Consider the following 22,861-nt stretch of genomic DNA (forward strand, 5'->3'; position numbering starts at 1 on the left):
TTAGGTTAAAGTTGAGAGACCATTCTCTAGTTGGATTAAAGTTGAGAGACTATTGATACAATTTTTCTTATTTGATTTTCCATATTTGCCCATTGATTTAGCCTCACGTACATGACATATGACTCATTTTGACGGAAGTTCTAACAAAGTTGGCGAAAATGACCATAACTGCACATTTTAATGAATTGAATGACCAATGGTAATGAATTTTTAGTTGAGAGATCATTGCTCTAAGTTGGTTAAAGTTGATGGACCATTACTATAATTTAATTGTCACGATGAAATTTCAATATTTCTCATAACAAAATGTTCGTCAATTTATTTGAACTCAAATAGATGATTCACATATTTCTGATTTGGAGAATATTTTGCAATGATGATCTATGATATGCAACTTTAAAAATAGATGATTTGAATTGTTGAAGTTCGAAGTGGCGTGGAGCCCACAACGAATCCCCATTTTTAAAATAAAAAAATGGAGGCTCCCCATCTTAAGATCATATCCAATGGAGATATCAAAAGATAAATGTCAAATATTAGTTTGTGGCTAATGTGACAATGTGCAAATTTTCTCTTCCTCCAACTCATATGTTTTTTTTGTTATAAATGATATTTGTATGATCAAATTTTAAAAAGAAATTAATTCAAATAAAATTTTAAGATTTATAATTGGTACATTAATGAGGTCTACACAATAAAATAATTAAAAAATTATTTGACATCACTTTTTTTTATATGTCAAATTTGACATTTGAAAATTCATACATTCAGTTGTAGTTTATTCTTACATTCAAATTTGATTACATGATATTTCACTTAAGATTTGACATCTCATTTGGAGATGGTCTAAAGGTTCTAAAACCCAGAAGGGGCGTTGAGGGAAAGCGAAATGTGCAGTCCCACATGATCCTAAATTTGAAGGAGCCCCTAAATTTTTGTCATCTAACATCATGTAATAATATTCTATATTTAAAAAAGTTGTTTTTGTTAGCACTTTAAACTGCAATGTGCACTCCTTATAAAAGTTTTTTTTTTTTTTTCTAAATATAAAAACTTGGAGTACAATGAGATATTTTGAATGTCAATAATAACATCCTGAAAAACAACATTTTCTTAATTTTATAACATAACAATGTCATATATTCAAGTGAACTTTAAAGTTAGAGGTCTGATGTTTTTTTTCTTCATGTTTGGCTGTTTAAGATAAAATTGCTTTTGATTATTTAGTGAAGGTTATGTTTGTAGCTCTTTTTACTTATCATTGAGGACATTTGTAAACATGCAATCAGTGAATGTTAAATTGTTTTAATTTTTTTTTAAACAAACGATATTATCTATGCAAAGAGAGTGGGAGAGTAGGCTAAGCCTCACTATCGACTAACAATAATGTGGTTCAAATTCATCTTTAACAAGAACCTCTCACTTACAAGTGAAGAGGAATACTACTAGACTGTAGTACTAACTGATTTTGTTTTGATTTAAATGAATGTTTTTTAGTATCAATACATTGTCATACTTTTTTAAAACTTAAAACTATATTAAAGAGGATCCTTTTTACAAATTTCACACAAACCTTGAAGTCTCGGAGATGACTCCGCTAAAACCATGTAATATACAAGTTTGAGTTAATTTCAAACTACATCCTTCAATTTTGCAGTGAGAAGATTAAAGCATTTTTCACAGAATTTAATATATTTTTAATAAATCCTAAACTTTTATATTAAGAAAATATATCATTTGACATTAAATTCACAATCGATAGAAAACCAAACCTAAGAAATCTCAAATTATTAAGAGAACTCTAATAAAAAAATTTCGATATTGCTTATTTTAACAAAAAAATTATATTTTTACACTAAAAAATCAATATTGGTACTATTTACTTCATCATTTATTTTTTCCTTATTATTAATAACTTATAGTTTTTAAACTCTTTTAATTAGTTTTCTTACTTATTAATTGATTTATTTGTAATTCGGGTAATTAATTAATGAAGTGGAGAAGGACCACGTCAGCCACAAGACGGGTGGACCCGGAACCCGGGACGCGTAGATCAATGGCCCCTAAACACGTGTACGGACAAGGTGACGCTGGAATAAATAAAAAGAAAGCATTTTTGCTCATCATCATTTAGTATGAGGAAAACTAATGAAAAATACTTGAAAACTTTAAGTTTTAATGATAACGAAAAAATAAAGGGTAAAGTGAATAGTACCAGAATTGATTTTTAGTGTAAAAATGTGGTTTTTCGTTAAAGTGAACAGTACTGGATGCTTTTCGTTAAAGTTCCATTTAGTATGATGTAATATGTATGTTCACTATTCTATTTATCATCGTTAAATGATTTTGAATTTCAAAATTCGTGTAGTGGAAAAACACAAATCTCAAAATTTAAACTCATTTAATAATTATAAATAAGATGGTAAGCATACACATTACACCACAATAAATGGTGGAAAGAAAAAATGTACAAATAAAAAGGATGGCCTGCGCGAATATCGACGGGCCAGCTCAACAACCTCCACACCACGTCGTATATACGGTGTACCGTCTACGATCTCCTTCGCATACGACACGTGTTTCGTGACGTGGCTGTTGCCTTGGCGCTCTTCTTCTTCCTCCTCCTCCCCCTCTTGTTCTTCTCCTGCATAACTACATATCTCTCTCTCTCTGTCTCTCTAAATTGTATTCCTTTGCAAATATAAAACAAGTTCTTTATCTCGAAATTTTTAGAGAGAAATAAAATGCAGGGGATGTGAAGCCCGGGCCGCCATTGAAGACAGTTGAAGCTTTGACGAATTTTGAAGCAAATTCTGCAGTTTTTTTGTTCTTTTAAGCTTTGGTTTCGGAGGTCGGGAGGTGAAGATTCGGATTGAGAGTTTAAGGTACGTTGAATTTTGAGTTCCGGTTGATGTTTTTCGTTTGTATTGTGGCTCAGCCTCTGTTTGGTTGCTGAGAAAAGGGATAAAGTAAGGGGAAAGAGCTTAATCTCGTTGTTACTTGAACGGAATTACGGTGAGACAATGTTTAGGAAGATGAAGGAATTCAAAGTATGAGTCTTTTAAATTATTTTCCGGCAGCTTGAGATTTTCCTAGCAACCAAACAGAGGATTAGAGTGGAATGAGTTTTGATTGATCTGGAAGAATTCTGTTTGTTTATGCTGGAATTTTATGATTTTGATTTTGAAATTTTCTCGGTTCACTATTTTCTGTCCAACTGTACAAAAATAGAGAAGAAATTAGGATTCCAAAGTATAATAATTCGTGTTAGATTAGAACTAATCAAATCATCTGATACAAATACAAAATCATAAGACGATTTCCAAGAAAAATGTTTTTGCGTGTGAAGGGCGTATCTGTCATTTAATTACAGGGTTAAGCTGGTGATGGATTTGGTGATGCAATTATCCTCCTATGAAGTGATTTGGTGGAAATACCATTTTGCCCCAGATTTTATTTAAATTTAAATTTCCTAATTTTGTATGTTCTGATTAACTTGATCCCCGTTTTGCTTTGGTGAAAGAGATTTGTGAGAATATTGTAATTAATTTATCAAAAGAGAAAACAGGCATGGATGTATTTGTATTCTTGCTAATTTTTTAATTAGTTGATGAACACTCACATAAGCAAGCAGCTAATTGCTACTACAAAATTTGGTAAATATTTTAAGTCTCAATTGTTGTTCTAGTGTGATGTAATCAGCACTGTCCTCAATCAATCTTTTGGGTTTACCGGAGATTCCGATTCCTCTGGTTTCGATCGGTGTGTTTTCGATTTGGCAGATAGGATAGGAACAGTTTCATATGTGCATTAATCTAACCTGTATACTTAGCCTCTGTTGACCAAGCAATCTGAAGCAACGTGGTATTGTTGTTGTTGCTTTAGCGTTAATTGAGTTTGTTTATCGAGCTGAATCGATTCATCGTTTTAATGTTTTCCGAAGAGCATATCAGTTTTGGCTTGTGTTAAGAATTCCCAAGAGAAAGTTGACTAAAGTTGTGTTGATATTGGTTCCCCATCTTTTGTGCTTTTGTTTATAAGTTTAGCATTTTTTTATCGGGTACAGTTGTTCATGGCAACTATTTATGCAATGTGCAGTCTGGACAGATCAAAGGAGTGATGCTCTAATCAGGGAAGTTCGCAATACTTCTTCACATTATCTTTGAATAAGCCATAGTGTTTATCCATGGGAAACGATGATGATGCAAAGTCTGTTAAATCTGAAAAATCATATTCGCCTCTGCCGGCAGTAAGCTGAGATACATTGTTTTCGTGTTAATCTTAATTGTTTACTGTTGGAGCTTGTATCTAAGTATTTCCCAATCATTTTACGTTGACAGGATCAGGCGAATCCTAACAATCAGACCAATCTGCATGTCTATCCTGATTGGGCAGCCATGCAGGTTACAACTTTGTTTTGCAGTTTTGCTCCAACAACTTTTTGGGATTTATATTGTTCCATTTCATGTAAAACTGATTCGTGCTAATGTTTTATACCTTCAGGCTTATTATGGTCCGAGAGTTGCTCTCCCTCCATATTACAACTCAGCTATGGCTTCTGGCCACCCTCCTCATCCCTATATGTGGCCCCCACCACAGGTACTTTCTTTTGCTTCAAGGTGGTTCATTCAATTTAAATTCACAATTGCATACGCATGCTGGAATAACTTCGGTATACTGCTTGAGAAGTTGCTGACTTGTTAATTCTTTCAGCATATGATGCCACCCTATGGGGCGCCTTATGCAGTATACTCGCATGGAGGTGTTTATGCACATCCGGCAGTTCCTCTTGTAAGTGTAAATTCTCATCATTTTTAGTGAAGATCTACATTTCATCAGAGTTTCTGTTTGATTTTCAGTTTGGAGTGATTTATTGATTTTTAAAGTTCCCCAACGTTATTGCTACACCTTTTGAAAGCGGAGAGTTGATTGTATTTGCCCCACTTCATTACTATTGTTATGTACATGTATTTGTACTAGTACTTGCTGGATATTCCAATTGCCACTGATTTCCCCATGCTTCCCCAATGGAAATTAATAAGTATTCCTATTTCTTTATGTAGATATAGTGCTCAAATCAATAATTCATGACTCCTTCCACCCTTTTCGTTCTAAAGAAGTTGTGCAATCCAGTGTCTTCCCCCTCCCTCCCCTTTTATCCTGTGTGATGTAACTGTAATATTTACAAGACTGGAAGTTTCTTACTTATTAATGAATTGTTTTTCTTGATATAGGCATCCCATGGTCAAGGGGGTCCATCCTTACCTGCTGTAAGTGAAGTTTTCATCTACACTATCTCCATGGTTAAGGGGTTTAATCTTTATGTTTGAATGTAACTCTATTGTGGTGCAATAATGCAGGCTGTGACTCCTTTGAATATGGAAACACCAACAAAGTCATCTGGTAATACAGACTGTGGGTTAATGAAAAAGTTGAAAGGATTTGATGGGCTTGCAATGTCAATAGGCAGTGGTAATGTTATGAATGCCGAAGGTGGAGCTGAGCGTAGTCTCTCCCAGAGGTTTGTAAACCAGATTATCTTCGTTCTTCCTTTCGTTCTTCAACCTTTTAGATACACTCCGCCTAGTGCACTAATCTGGTCCACTCTCTGGTGGACTGGAATTTCCCCTTTGCTCACTTGTATCTGGAAAATTTGTCCACTAGGCTCTCGGTTCTTCGTATAAATATATTATTTATGGACTAATTTGGTGTATTTGTTACCATGTTAACAGTTCTGGGACTGAAGGTTCTAGCAATGGAAGTGATGGGAATACTGCTGCGGTAAGGACTTCTTCCTTTGCTTGTGGCATGTTTCTGCAATACCTTCCTTTTTTTTCACTTGATTTGAATCTTCTATGTATATTGATGGTTAATAGCAAAGTTAAATTGCCCAATATGTCCAGGCAAATCAAACCAGAAGAAAAAGAAGTCGTGAGGGAACACCAGCCACTGGTATGAATGTTCTTGATCCATTGTTACATCTTGAAGAACAATAGAGTAGGCCTGCAATCAGTATTTTTTAGTAAATCGCTCTTATTTCGTAAAGCTTAAAGTCTTAAGATGTGAGCCATTTGTTGTTTTACATCCAAACACATCCACTCGCATGCGAACATCTCTCCACCACTTAATTGAGACTTTGATAGGTTATAGTTTTGGAGGTTTAAAATCAGGATCCTCCGCTTTGATGCAGTGATGGATTCACTGGTTTTTTACAGTACACAAAATCTTAAGTTCGATACAACCTGTTTTTGACACGTATTTGTGCTCAATATTTGTTCCAACAGCTGGAGAAGGGAAGACTGACATGCAGCCTGGACCAGCTGAGGAGGCAAGTGCAGCTACTGATAAAGTGTTGGGTGTAACTCTTGCTGCTGTTAGTATCCCGGGAAAATTGGTTGGACCAGCTGTTTCTCCTGGCATGACCACAGCGTTGGAACTCAAGAACTCGCCTATCTTGAACTCGAAGACAAGTCCTACCAGTGTTCCGCAATCCTGTGCAGTTTTGCCTCCGGAAACCTGGATACATGTATGGTTTGCTTATATCGCTTTGTAGTTGTTAGATATGCTTTTGTTTCTCATACTTAATCCAAATTATGCACCACCAAATGTAGCTTATGGTGGCTTGAATATGATTCACAGAATGACCGGGAGATAAAACGGGAAAGGAGGAAGCAATCTAATCGGGAATCTGCTAGAAGATCCAGGTTGAGGAAGCAGGTATGAAAGTTGTGAAAGATCCATGTTCCAATATTCTTTTTGTAGTGAGTGTTCTTATTAATGAAGATGTGATGCTAATGCTTATTCCATCTAGGCTGAGACTGAAGAACTTGCACGAAAGGTCGAGGCCTTATCTGCAGATAATGTGGCACTGAAATCTGAAATAAACCGGTTAACCGAGAATTCTGCTACACTGAGGCTAGAAAACACTACATTACTGGTACATCCACATGCTATTTCAGAATCATTTCTTTACTCGGAAACTGACGAAAATTTATGCGGCTGTTCTTGTGTTAACATACATTTTTTTCTCAACATACTAGGATAAACTCAAAAACGCACGCGTAGGAAGAATGGAAGACATCATCATGAACATTGATGACAAGAGGGTCCAACCTTTCAGTACCGAGAACCTACTGTCAAGAGTTAACAACGCAGGTTCTATTGCGAGGGATGCTGAGAAAGACAGTGACACTTACGAGAAAAACAATGGGACGAAGCTGCACCAACTCCTGGATGCGAGTCCAAGGGCCGATGCAGTCGTTGCTGGCTGATCATCGACCGGTAATTGGCACAGGTTATTTAGTTACGTAGTTTTGGCATATTACAAGCCCAAAATTACTGCTAACAAGAAGCAGGAGAAAGCGACAGCTGAGCCGGATCGGAATCGCGGTGAAAGCTGAGGCTCTAATTTTTACTGTATGGTTAGTTATCTCATGGAAGAAGTAATGGCTTCTTTGTATTTGAATTTAATGTTATGAGTTGAAAGACTAGAATTCAGATGTGCTGGAATGGCCACTGAAAGGTGATGTACATTGAAGGGTGTAGAGATTTAGTATAGAACCGCCTTCCTTAATTGTATGCGTGTGGGTGTGATGTAAACTTAATTAACAGTAATGTGATGACACTGCAATGTCGATGTATGGTTTTATTTGTAACTCATTTGTCTAAATATTCGGCTCCATCTCTCCCATCACGGGTGAGTTACCCGTGATAGGTACGAACGCCTGTACAACCAGTTGTGGGCAAGAAAAATAAGAAAGGTTATATCACCTTCCAATTCGAATTAGCAAAAGCAATGTCTCTTTGCATAATATGGATTCCAAACATTCATGATCTGGATGTGAATGAGTTGAATTACTTCTCTCTCAACAAGTTCGTCATGCTCATTTCTAGCAACCAAGGTGAGATTCAACTAGTTTTTTCGTGGATTATGATGTTGGCATGAAAATTACTTTTTTTGGGGGTTGAATAATATGAAAACTTTATAAGTACAAAATGGTGTTGCGGTTACTTTATAATTTCTTTCTTATAAAATAACATTATAATTTTTTTCTTATAAAATACGTCTCAAATAGATAACAATGTTACAATCACACTGAAATCTATCCTTTATAAAGCACATGTCTAATGATACACGTATTGTCCGCCGGCTTTTGTTCGACGTCGATGTTCACCTCCACGTGAATCCGTGGCCCCTATCAGCATCTCTCTCAAGCTCAGGTTTAAAAGCGGTTTGATTATATCAATAGTCCCTGAAGAACGGTTTACTCAGGCCCCGTTTGGGATTGAGGTGATTTTAAAAAAAGCCACTGTGAAAAAAAGCTGAGGGTCATTTTGTGTTTGGTAAATTGAAAAAAAATGGCTTATTTTGGAAGCTGCTGTGAGAATAAGCTGAAAATCAAAGGAAAAGCTGAAGCTGCTATTTGCTGCTTTGAAAAAAAGCCAGTTTTTTCAAAGCACACGGAGCTACAGTGCTCTTTTAATGAAAAGACACACTATCATCCTGCTTTTTTTCTTTCCAAAAGCACTTTCACAAAAAAGTTTACCAAACACTCTACTGGCTTTATTTCACAGCCACTTATTCTCACAGCACAACCGCTTATTCTCACAGCAGCTTTTTTTTCAAAGCACAGCAATACCAAATCAGCCCTCATTCGATGTATGTATAAGTAGTGTGGTGTTTGTATTCTTTCTCATATACAAGGCAGGGCCGGTCCCGAGATTTTTAAGGCCCAGGACAACGTCAAAAAATATGCTCTAACTCCATATAATAAAAATTATTTGTTTTTACAAGTAAAACTTCGATAAAATAACACTTAGAAAAGCACACCAAATTTAATAATTTAGAAAGGGTAATGTTAAGAAGACTAAATTTGTAGACAAAATATGGTAAACTAAATGACATGGAAGTTGATGATTAAATTATTATTTAAGGGTTGGTTAGCATGCTTATTTCTATTGATGACACAACATTTGGTTTGAGAGAAGGGAACCAAAAAACCCTGGCTTACAAGTAGATGTTTCCCCTCGAAAATTTGGAGTGCTTTTATATAAAACTGTGAGGTGTTTTTTCTTATTTACTTACTTTGTCAATATGTGAGAATTAAAGAATTTTAAGCTGTGAGGTGTTTTTTCTTATTTACTTACTTTGTCAATATGTGAGAATTAAAGACAATTAAAATTCTGAGTCCCACCACCTATCTTTGTTCTTTCTCAAACTTTAACTTTTATCTCTTTCACTTCCTCAACGGGTCGCAACAGCTATGCCTCTTGACATGGAATCTCTCATCATCGTTCACATTTTAACCCCTAAATCTTGTAGAACTAATGACATTTTTTTCGTAATTTTTTTTTCTGAAATTCGTTAGCTAGGTAAATTTGTCATCAAAATCCTTCTCCAATTCTACCTCTTCCTCCATATGCCTTTGCAATTTTCTCCGACCTACAACCATATGTGATTGTTACTGTAAAATTATTTTTTCAAGAATTATATTTCTTTATAAATAAAATAAGAGAAATTGAGAGGCATGGCTTATGGCCGCTGCCCAGAGAAGTTAAAAGAAACGACAAAAGGGTTGAGGAAGAACATTAATAGATGTTGGGCACCATATGTCACAGCCCGTCCCAGAATTTTTTTCATTTCCGAGGACATGAAATTACTAAAGTGCCCTTAAACGGGATTAAGGTGCATAAATGTGACATTAGTTTAACCTAAAGTTCTTAAACTAGTGTTAATTTAAAATATTAACTAGTTTTAGGGTCTAAACTTAGACCAAGAATTTCATGAACATGTTAAAGTTTGGTGTTTTGGGATTGGAAAAAGGACCACGTGGGATCCCCACATCCCTCAAAACCCTCCTCATTTCCCGTTCACTGTCTCTCTCTCTCCTCCCTCACGAAACTCTCAGTTCTCTCTCCCTCTTCTTCGAACTCACACGGACCACCACAAAACCACCCTAAATCTATACCAACGACGAATCTAAGACCACCATTGGAACCCTGAAGACTTCACGATCGCGATGGTATCCATTTCAGGTAAGTTTTGCTTCGGAAAACCCTAGTTTTAAAGTTGCCGTGAATGTGTACTGTTCATGAGCTTTGAATTGGTTGTGTTTTAGGCCAAACCAAGCTCACAGTGAGCTTAAGGAAGTCCCAAGGAAGCTCGGAGTGCTTCGTTGGCATGAATTGGACGTCGGGATCACCTAGTTCAAAGGTAGGCCGATTTCTTGAATTTTTGAAAGTTTGATCCCGTTGTTTTTAGGCCTTAAAACTAGTCCAACGTGAGAGTAGATGTTTAGGGCTTCAATTTGGTGTAAAATTCAAGAAATTTGGATGAAAAACGAAGGAGAATAGTGGATTTGAAATATTCCCCAGTTTCCGGTGACCGGAGTCCGGCGAGGGACGACCGGAGAAGAAGAAGGAATATTCCGTTATTTTTAACGGCATATTCCTAACGGCAGTAACGGTATCCGGTTAAGTTAACGGAATATTCCGGGATTTTAACGAAATATTCCTGACGGCGTCAATTGACACCGTCAGTGTGCTTGGCACGTGGCCGCGCGTGGGGGGCGCGTAGGTCCGTGCCACGTCAGGCGCGTGTGGGCGCGTGAGACCTCAAAAAATTATTTTAAAAATATGGGGATGATCCTGAGGTTGTGTAGGTCACTGTGGTATATTCATATACCCAATTTGAGCAATATATGAGGAGTTATTAGCTAAGAATTAGGTTATGCGTTAAATAACGTTAATTCGGTTATTTCTCGTATAGGCGAGGCTTGTACGAACGTTGGGCATGGCCAAGGGATGCTCAGGGACTTACGAGACGTCGATGTAATCTGTGAGTGGGCAGTTTTGTTTTCCGTATACATATATACTTGCCGTTTTCCCAGGAATTGAAAATGCATGAAACTATGCTTTTAATGAAAATGTATAAAAGTATATGAGATATATTAGTTGAAATGCCATGCATAGAAGTATGCGAAAAGTATATAGAATTATATGAAAAATGTGAATCGAATTGCCATGCATGAAATGATATGAAAAGTATGAATTGAGATATGATGCATATGTATGAATTGGTGCGGCGGACGCACAGGTGAGTATTTAATTACTGATATGATGATGTTGATGTATATTGAGCTCAAATCCTGCACCTTGGTTTAGTGCTTATAGTATTCACCGCATCGCACGCTCGCCTTGGATCCAAGTAGATGCTGGTCGCACAGTCCACGCGGAGTGGGTGCGACGGGCCAGTCGAAGAGTGTTAGTGAGATTTCGACTGGTGGGTGACCTTAGATTATGTGCACAGATGATTAATGAGAGAAGCACTAGAGCGTAACCTATGTGCAGAAGGCCGTACAGGTCACAGAGGTGACTCCGGCAGAGTGATAGTGATAGATTTTGAGCTCTAAATTCAACCGTACAGGGCTATTAGAGGGCCTCCGGTTGATTACTTTCTTGCACCTGATATGATTATTGTTGATGCATCCATACTTAACTGTTGATTTTAGACATGGCATGGCATAACTGATATGAAAAATGTTGAAAAAGTGAATTGAAGTTTTGAGAATATATATGTATATTTATATTTTACATTTCTGGGAAAGTATACAGGTTTTACGGAGAGGGGTTACAACGTTTTGAGAAATGTTTGGATTTGGAAAAGAATTGTTTTACTGACACACTCAATTTTGGTTTTGCGCCCCTCCAGGTTCAGGAATCACAAAGGTGTAGTGACTACGAGGAATTCGACGGTGTTCTGACAGATTGGACAAAATTAGGACTCACCTTCGGGTGTATCAACTTATAAATTGTATCTTTAAAGCTTCCGTACTGTGCAAATGGTTACGTCACTCTCACGTGACGGCCAGCATGCCCTCCTTCGGGACGGGGTGTGTCACCATATTTCTAATTTATTGTTTTATTAAAATACACCCCGGTGTTGGGCACCATATTTCGAATTTATTGTTTTAACTTATTTGTATTTTAGTTTGTTGTGCAAATTACATCACGATGTTAAATGGTGAGAGGAAAGGCATGAAAGGAAAAGCATAACGTGCCTTGCTTTGATCCCAAACAGAATATCGTAAAAAATTGGAAAAAAAATGAACAAATTGGGTTTCGAACATGACACCGTCTTGTTAAGTAAGACGCAAAACACCACCACTCCTGCCTAAAGTTCTTGTTGATTTAGCCAAGGTTTCAAATTTTATATGCTTATGGAAATATATATGAATATACTACCCTATCAATTTTTTGTGCCCCTCGAGTTTTTGGGCCCTGGACGGTTACACTGCTAGCCCTGGGCCAGAGCCGGCCCTGATACAAGGCATATGTTTTCCTTGCATATGTAGGATCTTGTATGGTAATCTTTTAGATTCTGTTATGAAAATCTTATATTGATCATAAATGGCGTCTTATTTATATCATTCTCGTGTTTGCTCGAAGCCTTTCTAAATTTTTGTTATGAAGATCTTCAACTGACCACTAAAAATGAATCTATTTTAAAATATAAACAAATTGACAACATAATATAACTTGTTTAATATATTGCTTAACCATACAATTTCTATTCTCTCATAGAAATCATTCATCTTGCTCGTTAATACCCAAAAATTTGGCCATAAACAAAATTAACAAATATAGGAGGAAACAAAACTTTGTGATTTTCATTTCACATTCAAAGTTGGCACATTCATTCATTCATAAATCAAATTTTTAAAAGTGCATGGTCTCTCTCGATTTCAAAAATTTCCCACAAAAATTGTTTCAAATATTAACCGGTTGTACAGTCTCTCATGCACTTCTCGTATCTCCACGTCCCTACTCTTTCCTAGATCCCTGCAACAAAACACTGTTTTTTTCCTCCTTATCAAACATATTTCCTATTATTTTCCTTCACTTCCTTCTCATTCTCCCACCAACTACACTTTTGTTTTACTCTTATTATTTAAAAACTGCTATGAGAGTATTTTGTAATATAACGATTGGTGGTTGGATTCTATTTTTAATTATTTAAAGATAAAATCTAATTATCTATGAACAAATTATGTAATTTACAAATATAGTCTAAAAAATAATATCTCTAACCTCATTCTTTTTATTTTAATTTTTTTCTATTAAGTTCCCTTAAGAATTAGTTTGTATTATTAATATCAAATTCGAAACACTGAATGCTCCCTAGGAAAAGGGTTGCTTTTGCAGTTAAGACGTACTCAGTTTTGGTGCTTGTTCAAGGTACTGTGTGTGCATTGTAATTGGAAACACTGAATGCTTCCTAGAAAAAGGGTTGCTTTTGCACTTAGACATTTACTCAGTTTTGATGTCTGTTCAAGGTACTGTGTTTGCATTGTTTAATTTGCAAGTTAAAAATGGATTCTGCCTGAAAGTTTCTGACTTTAATTAAAAACTTAAGACTTACAAGGTAGTTTAGAGTGTTTTCAATATTCCTTTGATGGGTTTTTTGAAAAAGGCTTGTTACAGTTGAGAATTTGGTTTTATTCTTTTTTATGAGTGTGTATTAATTCAAAGTTCCATAGAAGTGAGGCTCTGCAAATTTGGATTCCCTTTTATTTTCCATTAAATTGATTGTGAGAATTTTAGGTGGGTGTTGAAGTTGGAGGTTTCCTGCGGAGCTGCCAAATTGCACTTTTTGGGTTTTCTGGATTTGGGTTTTGCTGCTTTAATGACACTTCAGAGGCATTAGCAGTTTGGGGTCGAAAAGTTGAGATTTTGTAGATTTGAGGAGTAATGGTAGTTGGGTTTTCTCTTTTAATTCGAAAGATTACTGCTTTTTTACTAGTTTAGGTGTTTCTTTAAGTTTAGATCTTTGGTTGTGTCACTGGGATTTGCTGAGTTGGGGACTTGGGAGAGGGAGAATTCTGCTTGTTTGCCACAAAATGGGCCATTCAGCAGGAGAATGGGAACATAGGGCAGCAATTGAGATTACAAAAGATTGGAATGGGGTAGAACAAGTTGTGCTTCAGAACCAGCAAGGGGCTTCGGCACGGGTGAGATTCGAGAATCTCTTGTTTTCGCCATTAATTAAGTTTTTGAAGGCTCTGAATTTACAATTTGTCATTAAATTGTTAGTTCATTTATGTGAAAACTTCTGTTCATATACCATTTTGGTTTCTATATCAGTGGGGTGATTAGTGTGTGTGCGAACGTTGCGATTAATGAGTTCTATTGTGATAATATAGGTTAGCTTACTTGGAGGACAGGTCACTTCATGGAGGAATAAGCACGGCGAAGAACTCCTGTTCACTAGCAGCAAGGTATAACTTTTCATTTACTATTGTATAGATTTGCTTTCCATTTATTTCTTTCTTACAATTTTGTGGTTGTTGTAGTTGAAAGCATTTGATTTTGTCTTTTATCCTGGCATGAATGTTGTCTATGTTTGTATGTATGGTTGAATGGTCACGAAGACTGGGCGTAGAAGTAAAATGGGTTGACTGAGTACACTCTGCTTTAGGATTGTCCAATCTGTACTAGTTCATAGTCTATGTGTTCAAATCAGATTTCCCGTTGGATCAGGGTTTCAATTGCGTTTTAAGTTTTATGCAAGGCTATGCCCTGTTACCGAATACATGGCTGATATTTGGCACAGTGTAGACATTAGGTCCGAAACATATCTTACTGACTAGAGATATAGATAAAAAGATTCTTTTAACGTGCATTTCATCAATCACAGGCAATCTTCAAGCCCCCAAAAGCGATGCGAGGAGGAATTCCCATTTGTTTCCCACAGGTATTATCAATTATTCCTGTATAAACTATCCTTTTAAAAAGATACGTGAATCTGAACACTCCAACCGATGCTTTTTACCTAATGCTTTCGAAGTTTGGGAACTGTGGATCGCTGGAAAAGCATGGTTTTGCTAGGAATAAGGTGTGGGCAATTGATGAGAATCCTGAAATGCGTCAACCAAATGATTCCAATGGAAAATCCTTTATTGATCTACTACTAAAACCGTCTGAAGACGACCTGAAGTGTTGGCCTCATAGGTATGAGCTTGGATGCTGTATTCTTAGATAAAACTACAATAAGGTCTCTTTAGGTAAATGGGACAATCAACTCTTTTCCTGTTGATTGAAGTTTGTAGGGTCAATTTTGTAGCAAAATGCAAGTCCTAGGTAATTGTCTTCTTGTCTTTGTTTCCTTTGCAGTTTTGAGTTTCGACTTAGGGTGTCTCTTGCAACAAATGGAGATCTGATCCTGACATCACGAGTTAGAAATGTCAACGGCAAGCCGTTTGATTTCTCCTTTGCCTACCACACTTATTTTTTGGTTTCTGATATAAGGTATTTAGCTGTTGTTGAATTCACAATCATCTGCCTTCTGATTGTTGCATATTTGCTTTCGTTATGGGCATGTGATTTGATTTATTAATGTGAAATGAGTTCTGTCCTAGTGAGGTGAGGATAGAAGGGCTGGAGACACTTGACTACTTAGACAACCTTTGTGAACGACAACGTTTTACAGAACAAGGAGATGCCATAACTTTTGAGTCTGAGGTAAAGTATTTTTATTTTAAACATGTGAAATTGGTTTTACATATGAAGTAGGAAACTCTAGATTCGGAAACAATAAAAGTTCACAACAAATTATTATTTCATTTCTCCATACTGTGATATTATAAGTGGCATGGAGGAAGAAATACCATTCAACCTCTCAGAACAGTATATTCATTATGTTTTTCTGCCAAACTCAATCAGTCTCGACTTTATAATCTGTTAGAATCAAATCTTAACTAAAATTTTCTTTTCTTGCTAGTATTGTCGATGCAATATGAGAGCATTGGCTTATAGATACAAAATTTTCTACTGGCAGGTCAGTCGACTATATCTAAGTTCGCCCAATGTAGTTGCAGTCCTTGATCATGAGAAAAAGCGAACATATGTAATCCGAAAGGAAGGACTACCAGATGTTGGTAAGCCGGGACATGTTTGACATTTCACTGTTATTACTTTTTCATATCTGACGGAAAGTGAAATAGATTGAAAATTTTGGCGTGTGGAGCTTGTATATTCAGGTCTCAGCTTTTCGTGTGCAAAAGGGATTAGCTTAGCTAAACATATTGCATTGACATGCTTGAACAAAAAGATGACTCGATATTGAATTTGGCTTTCTGTTTGCGTTTCATTCCCCCTTGTACAGTTGTTTGGAATCCGTGGGAGAAGAAATCGAAATCTATGGTTGATTTTGGTGATGAGGAGTACAAGCAGATGCTCTGTGTGGATGGAGCAGCGATAGAGAAACCTATCACATTGAAGCCAGGCAAGGAATGGACAGGGCGACTGCAGCTCTCGGTTGTGCCTTCGAGTTTCTGCAGCGAGCACCTTGATCTTTAGAAGCGAGGTTTTTGAAGACCAGTACCGAGTTTAAAGGGTAAGGTGCTTTAAGATTATGTTGTACTAGGCTGCTAGCGGATTATCGTAGAAGGGGTCTGTCCTGTAACCCGTTGTAGTTTGTTAGAGTTGGATTCTTCGAACTAGGATCCTAAAACGAAGCACCGAGACCTTGTAATTTCATCCGTGGTTTTCGTTACGCTTGTAGCCGAAAGCATAACTTGTTAGGTTATGTTACATATGTTGATGATATGTGTGCAAAATTTGACATATAATGCTCAAAAAATGTTGAAATGGAAAGTATAATTTGGAGAATTTCAATCATGAAGATATGAAATAGGGCCAAATTTAAAAAAAAAAGAAAAAGAAAAAAAAGGTATATCAGAGCCAGGTTTCGATCCTGGGACCTGTGGGTTATGGGCCCACCACGCTTCCGCTGCGCCACTCTGATTGTTGTGATAACTGGTCATACGTAACTTATTTTTAGACAATTGGGAAGATCGTTTATATAAAATTTGGATGATCGTTGAAAGCGAACACTAACATGAAGGCAAAGAAAACAAAAAAGTGTACTAAACAATGATGGACTTCCCTGCCCTCCTTAGTTTAGCTTGTGGTAGAGGAAGGGGTGACGCGTTTAGCTTTTCTTGTTGCGTCGGTTTCCCTTTTATCCCCTTGCCTTGATGTAGGCTTTCTATATGTACTTTTGGCATCTTTGCCCTAGTTATGATATATCCAGTTTACCAAAAAAAAAAAAGTGTTTAGCTTAGAAGTGTCTAATTTGAGAAAAATCTTGTGTATTATTCCGGGTATAGTCATAAGTCAGTTACGTAACGAATGCAATAAATATATATCTAACGATAAAGTAGAATCTCTTATAATTTGAGCTACCATTTGCATCGTGAACGAGAATATATGAATTACTTGGACTACAGTTTGGTATGAATTGGAAATGAGTCACTAGTGTATAGTTGTTGACATTGACATTGCTTATCATTTGCACCATTGAGACGTAAGAATCAAAGCTATATAAGTTAGTGGGAAGAAATGCCCAACTTTAATGCATAAATGCCACTTTAATTTGACTCATCAACCATCAAATTCAAAAATCAAGATATTATATGATGTGGGCACCAACCTTTTTGCTATTAAGTTATTAACACACTATAAGTCAACTATGTCGTTGAGAGACTTATTATTTTTTGGATCTTTTTTTTTTTAAAATATCATATGAATTTTTTTTTTCAATTTGTCATGTGAACTAAAATTTTAAGCGATTTGTCATATTAACATTTTGAAATTATTTATTTGTCATCTCATCCTAGCACCGTTAAGTTTTTCATAAAAAATACTTGCACATAACTTGTGTTTAGGGTTATTTCGAACCTTTGACCTCATTTTCATTTCATTGTTTGCTATGAGCAATAACTTTGTAAAAAGAATGTAAGTTTGATATGTTGCATTGTTTTACAGGACAACCATACTTCAAGAACATATGATATATGTTTTGAGGACTCTACTGTTGAAAAGAAACTCAATCAAAATTATATCATGTCATTATATTAAGTTTTATTTTTTTATTTAGAATAAAAATTATTATTCCATTGCATAATCATTTTCATTTTTTTAGTTTGTAGAAACTCTGAATTTTTGTTTCTTTGAAGGCAATTTTTTAGAAGGAGAGTGCATAATTAAAATGTATTTAATAATTAATAATTTAACCCACTAACACTATCGTTTGTAAAAAAAGGATATATTTTCAACTTTTATTGATTTTTTTTTCAAATTAAATATATTTCTTATTGTTATTTTCTTCTGATAGTGTATTTCTAATAGTGTGGATTGATACATAGTTCTCAAGTAATAGGAAGACAAAGCATTGAAAGTTTTTTATTTGCATTTGTGGTAGGTGGTGGACAAAGCATTGAAGTTTGTATTGTGTATTGTGTTCAATTTTCCGTTGCAAAATAATATGGGATTTTGTGGTGTTAGAGCAAGCTATTCACAGGTGCTTTCACGGCACGTCTTATGTAATATATTTATCTTAAGTGATAGTGTGACACACGCTAGAGCGTTTTAAGAGTACGATGAAAAATGAAAGCCTTGCATTAATAGTCAAGAAAGATTTTAGGCATCTCCATCTTTTGCCAAGTGACTTTGGATTGTACTTTCCAACGGATTCCATCATATGATTTGATATGAAAACTTCAAATCTGTTTTAGTGCCACTATTGATTACTTGAGTTGTATTAGACTAATGACTCGTTTAGAAGTGCTTTTAAAACAACTAAAAATGATTTTCTATGATCCACTTGGATTTTTATAAAGATTGGTTTCAAAAATATTTTCACCAAAAAAACTTTTAGTCATTTTAAAAACATTTTTAAACAAGTATTAATTTAAAGGAAACTTAAAAGCACTTCTATTGTTTTCTATTTTTCTAATAAAAAATAAAATAATTACGGTTAAATATCGAAAACAACTATTTGTGTTTGGTAGTTTTTGAAATCGATATCCTTTATATTCTCTGAAAAGTTGTTGCTCTTGCATTCAACTTCCTAGTTTCCTAATTTTTGTTTTATAAAAACTACTACCTACCAATTCTATTTTAATTGATTACCCTTTCTGAAAAAAGAAAAATAAAAAACTGTTTTTAAATTAAATCTTATCCCATCCCTAACCTAGAGCTTTCCTGCTTTTTGGCCATTCATTCATGCATATACCAGAATCCAACCAACCAATCTAACCATTTCACGAAACAAAATTTCATAGTGGTTTAATTTTGTAATTGCCCCCTAAACTTTTTATTTCTTTCACTTTGGTCTTTTAACTTCTTTCCGTCTCATATTGGCTCGTAAATTTTGAAAGTGTGATTAGCCAAGGCAGAATGAAACTTTGGTTACAAAAGTTGAGAAAATAGCACACAACAATTTTTGAACAGCATTTCAGTGTTTAACTTAATTTTTATCAAAACGTCACCCAACTGCTAGTACGTAAACACTTATATATCTAAGGATATGAGTTTGTTCCAACCACCACCAATCCTATTAAATCTTGTAATTGTCATCGCTATTGCCCTCATTGAACAAAATTCTTAAGCGTTCGAGGATCAACTTGGGACGAAAAAATTGAAGGCAAAAGTGAAACCACCGGTAAAGTTCAAGGACCAAATTTGTAATTAACTCTTTCATAACTAAAACAATAAAAACAACTTGTCCAAAAATCCTTACCGCCAATATCAGCATCCAAACGGCACGCGTGAATCTCGCGCCTAAATTGCCCCCGCCCCGACCCGACTGGATGTCCCCATCGTCCCAAGCCTTACTGCTTGCCCGTCTCTCTCTATCTCTCTCTCTCTCTCTCTCTCTCTCTCTCTCTCTCTCCTACTTCTCAAAAATTGAACGACTCTGTCTTGGTTATCCGATTTCCTGAGATTCAATCCTTCCCCTTCCTTTCTTCCTCCATTCTTCATCTTTTTCCTCCAAATTTCACTACCCATTTCTTCTTTTCCCAGAAATTCAAATCCACATTTCAAATTTATCAGAATTCAAATTCCAGAAATTGCAAATTTCCATCCTTTTTTTTTCAAAAATGTTCTGACCCCTTCTTCCTGCTCTGCACGATTAATTTCACCACCCAAATCAATCCAATTTCTTGAACTCAATCACATTTTTTATATTAATTAGTAATTTCTTTATTGTTCAAACAAATTTCAATCTAATCCCATTTGGGTCTCTGTTTTTTTCTGCAAAATTACCCAGAACAGAAACAGAGTAATCCAACAAAATGATGCAACAACCGCCCATTAAACCGGTTCTCCAGAAACCTCCAGGATACGGATACCCGCACCAACCGGGCCGGCCCGTACCCAGTCCGCCAGGCCGAAAGCCCAACATCCCCCCTTCCTTCCGCCCACAGCGCAGCCGGCGGAGCAGCTGCTACTGCATATGCTGCTGCGTCTTCTGCGCCTTCCTCCTCATCGTCATCATCCTCGCCGCCCTCGCCGGCGGCATCTTCTACCTCCTATTTGACCCCCGGCTCCCGGCCTTCTACCTCCTCTCCTTCCAGATCCCCAAATTCGAACCCGTCTCCAAACCTGATGGGACCCACCTCGACGTCCAGGCTGTCACCAGTGTCGAGGTGAGGAACTCCAACCCGAAACTCGACATCTTCTACCGCGAGGGGATCGAGATGCACGCCATCCTCGGGGACGAGAACGACGTAGGTTTGGGGCTGGGTTCAAAGCTGCTCAAAGGGTTCACGCATAGGCACCGGAACACGACGAATTTCAAGATGGATATGAGGGTGAGGAACAAAGTGGTGGATCAGACGGTGGGGAGAAGGCTGGCGGCGCAGCTGAAGAGTAAGGAGATAAAGGTGGCGGTGGAGGGAAAGACGAGGATTGGGTACGTGATCAAAGGGTGGAGGGTTGGGACGATGCAGATCAATGTCTTGTGTGGTGGCGTGAAGTTGAAGGTTGTTGATGCAGGGGAAATGCCCAAGTGTACCATCAATGCATTCAAATGGTACGGACTTTTAAATTATTTATTTTGAATTTTGCATGCGATTTCATTTTTTAGATTTTTGTTTCTTAGCAAAAAGTTTACCATTCAGCATATTTTTTCTCATTACCCTTAAGCAATCACCTTATTTACCGTCGAGATCTGAGTAGTGAGCATTATCACCGCTTGTGGGTGGTGAGCAAAAAATGCAACCTGCTCTATGCTTCTTTTGACTACTAGGTTGATGGGTTCACTTTTTTTAGTAGAATTTAAACTTGTTTAAAACCGCTAGGAAGATCATCTTTTAGAACACATTGTAATATCACATGACCTAACAACTACTGAGTACCATTGAGTAACATAAAATTATTAAATGATAGAATGTAAATACATCACTTACCGCATCATCTGATATAAAATTTAGTACAAAAAAAATGCTCTCTTAAACGATATTCAAATAAAACCTGCTTGTGAAGAGGGCATAGGTGTTTGGGGAGTATATGAATTATGAAAAGCATTCTCAAAAAATTAAGATATGTAATTAGATAAGCGAGTGACTGTGTTTGCTGACTATGGTGTAAATAGAAATTTCATAAATGTATATATAGATGTGGTATCTATACATTTCAATGTGACTGCTAAAAATTATTAGAATTCTTTTGTCAATTGATAAATGTGCACGTCGTTACATCTGTGAAGTGATTTCCGCACACTTCTTTTTTGCCTCATGCACACATATTTATAAGATTTGTGTCAAAATTGAGCATGAAGTATAGTCACGATCTTTAATTTCTGGGATTTTGTTGATATGAGTGCAGGATCAACATTCGTTGATACGATGGATCTGATCCTCACAAAGCATAATATGTAAAGGGTGATGGCGCAAGAGAGTTCAATTTGGTGAGCTCATCAGCTGGATGCTGCAATTTTCAAGCAGACAATTGTTGCCAAAAGATTAAAGGATATGGATTTCTCCCTAATCTATATATCTTTCTAATATTTATAAAATCGCGAGCCTTTACAACGTATATTCTCTGGTGTTACGAAAAAAAAAAAAAGTATTGGATGGATGGGGGCAGTATATCTATATGAATTCCAAAACACAGGCTAACATGTGTGAGTTTAAGCTTTGGATCCTTCTAACGCATTTGGAATATACATCAGTTTAGAAGGAGCAAGGGTTGAAATTTTAATTAATTTATTTGTTTATATTGGTGACTGGTTTGGACACTTGGTTTTAATTAATTAGTTATTATTTATCAGCTTAATATTTTTTTTCTTTTTATATGATAAAAGCTTATTTGGTTCCTAACATTTTGCCATATATATTTATTTGTAAGTTAAAAAAAAAATGTAATCATGTCACTTAGTACTACGGTCTAGTGGTATTTCTCTTCAATTTAAGTGAGAGATCTTATGTTCGATTCTCGTTAAATGCAAGTTTGAACCACATTATTATAACTCGCCCATTGTCAAGCTTGGCCCATTCTTCTACCATTAATGTTGATAATATTGTATTTAAAAAAAAAAATATATATATATATATATATATATATAATTAAGGTGTAACATCTCCTTTCCCGCTTTTGTAAAAATAATAAGTTGTGAAATCTTTTTATTACTTTGGTAAAAGTGGGACACAACTTATGGATTGACTACAAAGACAGTGGCAGTAATATACAAACACTGATTGCACCCTAAACCCCATGTCTCTAAACCGAGCATACAAATAAAACTAAACCCTAGCTTCGAAAATTACACAGAATATAACCAAAGCTCACAAAAGGCGACGAGTGCTTATAACACCACGCGAAATTGGGGCTGCAGGTCTTCGCAGAGTGTCTGATGATAGTGACTTTATCGGCAGAAGCCGTGACGGACCCGAAGACGTTGATGTGGCGGTTGAGGCACCACAACTACGCCGTTCATGCCCCGAGACTCAGTCGCTTTCAGATCTGGGTTGGCCGTAGTTTCAAGTTTTGGTTCATTCCCTTCCACCACGAGAGC

General features: G+C 36.3%; 3 protein-coding genes and 1 non-coding gene across 5 annotated transcripts; 3 read left to right on the forward strand and 1 right to left on the reverse strand.

Annotated features, from left to right (window-relative positions):
• Positions 1 to 2,641: 2,641 nt before the first annotated feature.
• On the forward strand, positions 2,642 to 7,655 carry LOC126592563 (common plant regulatory factor 1-like). Of its 2 annotated transcripts, XM_050258330.1 has the most exons (13): positions 2,643 to 2,885; positions 4,099 to 4,249; positions 4,341 to 4,403; positions 4,504 to 4,599; positions 4,714 to 4,791; positions 5,235 to 5,270; positions 5,361 to 5,521; positions 5,733 to 5,781; positions 5,904 to 5,952; positions 6,285 to 6,526; positions 6,640 to 6,717; positions 6,812 to 6,937; positions 7,041 to 7,655. In XM_050258330.1, the coding sequence occupies exons 2-13, from the start codon at positions 4,187 to 4,189 to the stop codon at positions 7,269 to 7,271; spliced, it is 1,272 nt and encodes a 423-aa protein (XP_050114287.1). In that variant the 5' UTR covers positions 2,643 to 2,885; positions 4,099 to 4,186; the 3' UTR covers positions 7,272 to 7,655. The 2 variants fall into 2 exon arrangements, with proteins under 2 accessions (XP_050114342.1, XP_050114287.1); XM_050258385.1 differs by lacking the exon at positions 4,341 to 4,403 and having other exon boundaries at positions 2,642 to 2,885.
• Positions 7,656 to 12,916: 5,261 nt separating this feature from the next.
• LOC126592687 (putative glucose-6-phosphate 1-epimerase) lies at positions 12,917 to 16,668 on the forward strand. The gene is made up of 8 exons (XM_050258479.1): positions 12,917 to 14,009; positions 14,202 to 14,276; positions 14,696 to 14,752; positions 14,846 to 15,009; positions 15,172 to 15,306; positions 15,417 to 15,519; positions 15,836 to 15,935; positions 16,163 to 16,668. The coding sequence occupies exons 1-8, from the start codon at positions 13,899 to 13,901 to the stop codon at positions 16,354 to 16,356; spliced, it is 939 nt and encodes a 312-aa protein (XP_050114436.1). The 5' UTR covers positions 12,917 to 13,898; the 3' UTR covers positions 16,357 to 16,668.
• Positions 16,669 to 16,732: 64 nt separating this feature from the next.
• TRNAM-CAU (transfer RNA methionine (anticodon CAU)) lies at positions 16,733 to 16,804 on the reverse strand. The gene has a single exon. It is a non-coding gene; the product is annotated as a tRNA-Met (tRNA).
• A 2,793-nt stretch (positions 16,805 to 19,597) lies between these two features.
• Positions 19,598 to 22,122, forward strand: LOC126592851 (NDR1/HIN1-like protein 6). The gene is made up of 2 exons (XM_050258671.1): positions 19,598 to 20,878; positions 21,673 to 22,122. Exons 1-2 carry the CDS (start codon positions 20,139 to 20,141, stop codon positions 21,686 to 21,688), a joined length of 756 nt encoding a protein of 251 aa, XP_050114628.1. The 5' UTR covers positions 19,598 to 20,138; the 3' UTR covers positions 21,689 to 22,122.
• Positions 22,123 to 22,861: the final 739 nt, after the last annotated feature.

The sequence above is a fragment of the Malus sylvestris genome, chromosome 1 (genome assembly GCF_916048215.2).
Source record: "Malus sylvestris chromosome 1, drMalSylv7.2, whole genome shotgun sequence".
Taxonomy (NCBI): Eukaryota; Viridiplantae; Streptophyta; class Magnoliopsida; order Rosales; family Rosaceae; genus Malus; species Malus sylvestris.

What these genes read in the sequence shown, in the direction of transcription:
- LOC126592563 (XM_050258330.1), top strand. Translation starts at nt 4,187, where the DNA reads ATGGGAAACGATGATGATGCAAAGTCTGTTAAATCTGAAAAATCATAT. An exon ending in CATATTCGCCTCTGCCGGCA is followed by an intron (nt 4,250 to 4,340) that starts GTAAGCTGAGAT and finishes TTACGTTGACAG; the next exon opens with GATCAGGCGAATCCTAACAA. An exon ending in TGAGGGAACACCAGCCACTG is followed by an intron (nt 5,953 to 6,284) that starts GTATGAATGTTC and finishes TTGTTCCAACAG; the next exon opens with CTGGAGAAGGGAAGACTGAC.
- LOC126592687 (XM_050258479.1), top strand. Translation starts at nt 13,899, where the DNA reads ATGGGCCATTCAGCAGGAGAATGGGAACATAGGGCAGCAATTGAGATT. An exon ending in AGCAAGGGGCTTCGGCACGG is followed by an intron (nt 14,010 to 14,201) that starts GTGAGATTCGAG and finishes GTGATAATATAG; the next exon opens with GTTAGCTTACTTGGAGGACA. An exon ending in TTCCCATTTGTTTCCCACAG is followed by an intron (nt 14,753 to 14,845) that starts GTATTATCAATT and finishes ATGCTTTCGAAG; the next exon opens with TTTGGGAACTGTGGATCGCT.
- LOC126592851 (XM_050258671.1), top strand. Translation starts at nt 20,139, where the DNA reads ATGATGCAACAACCGCCCATTAAACCGGTTCTCCAGAAACCTCCAGGA.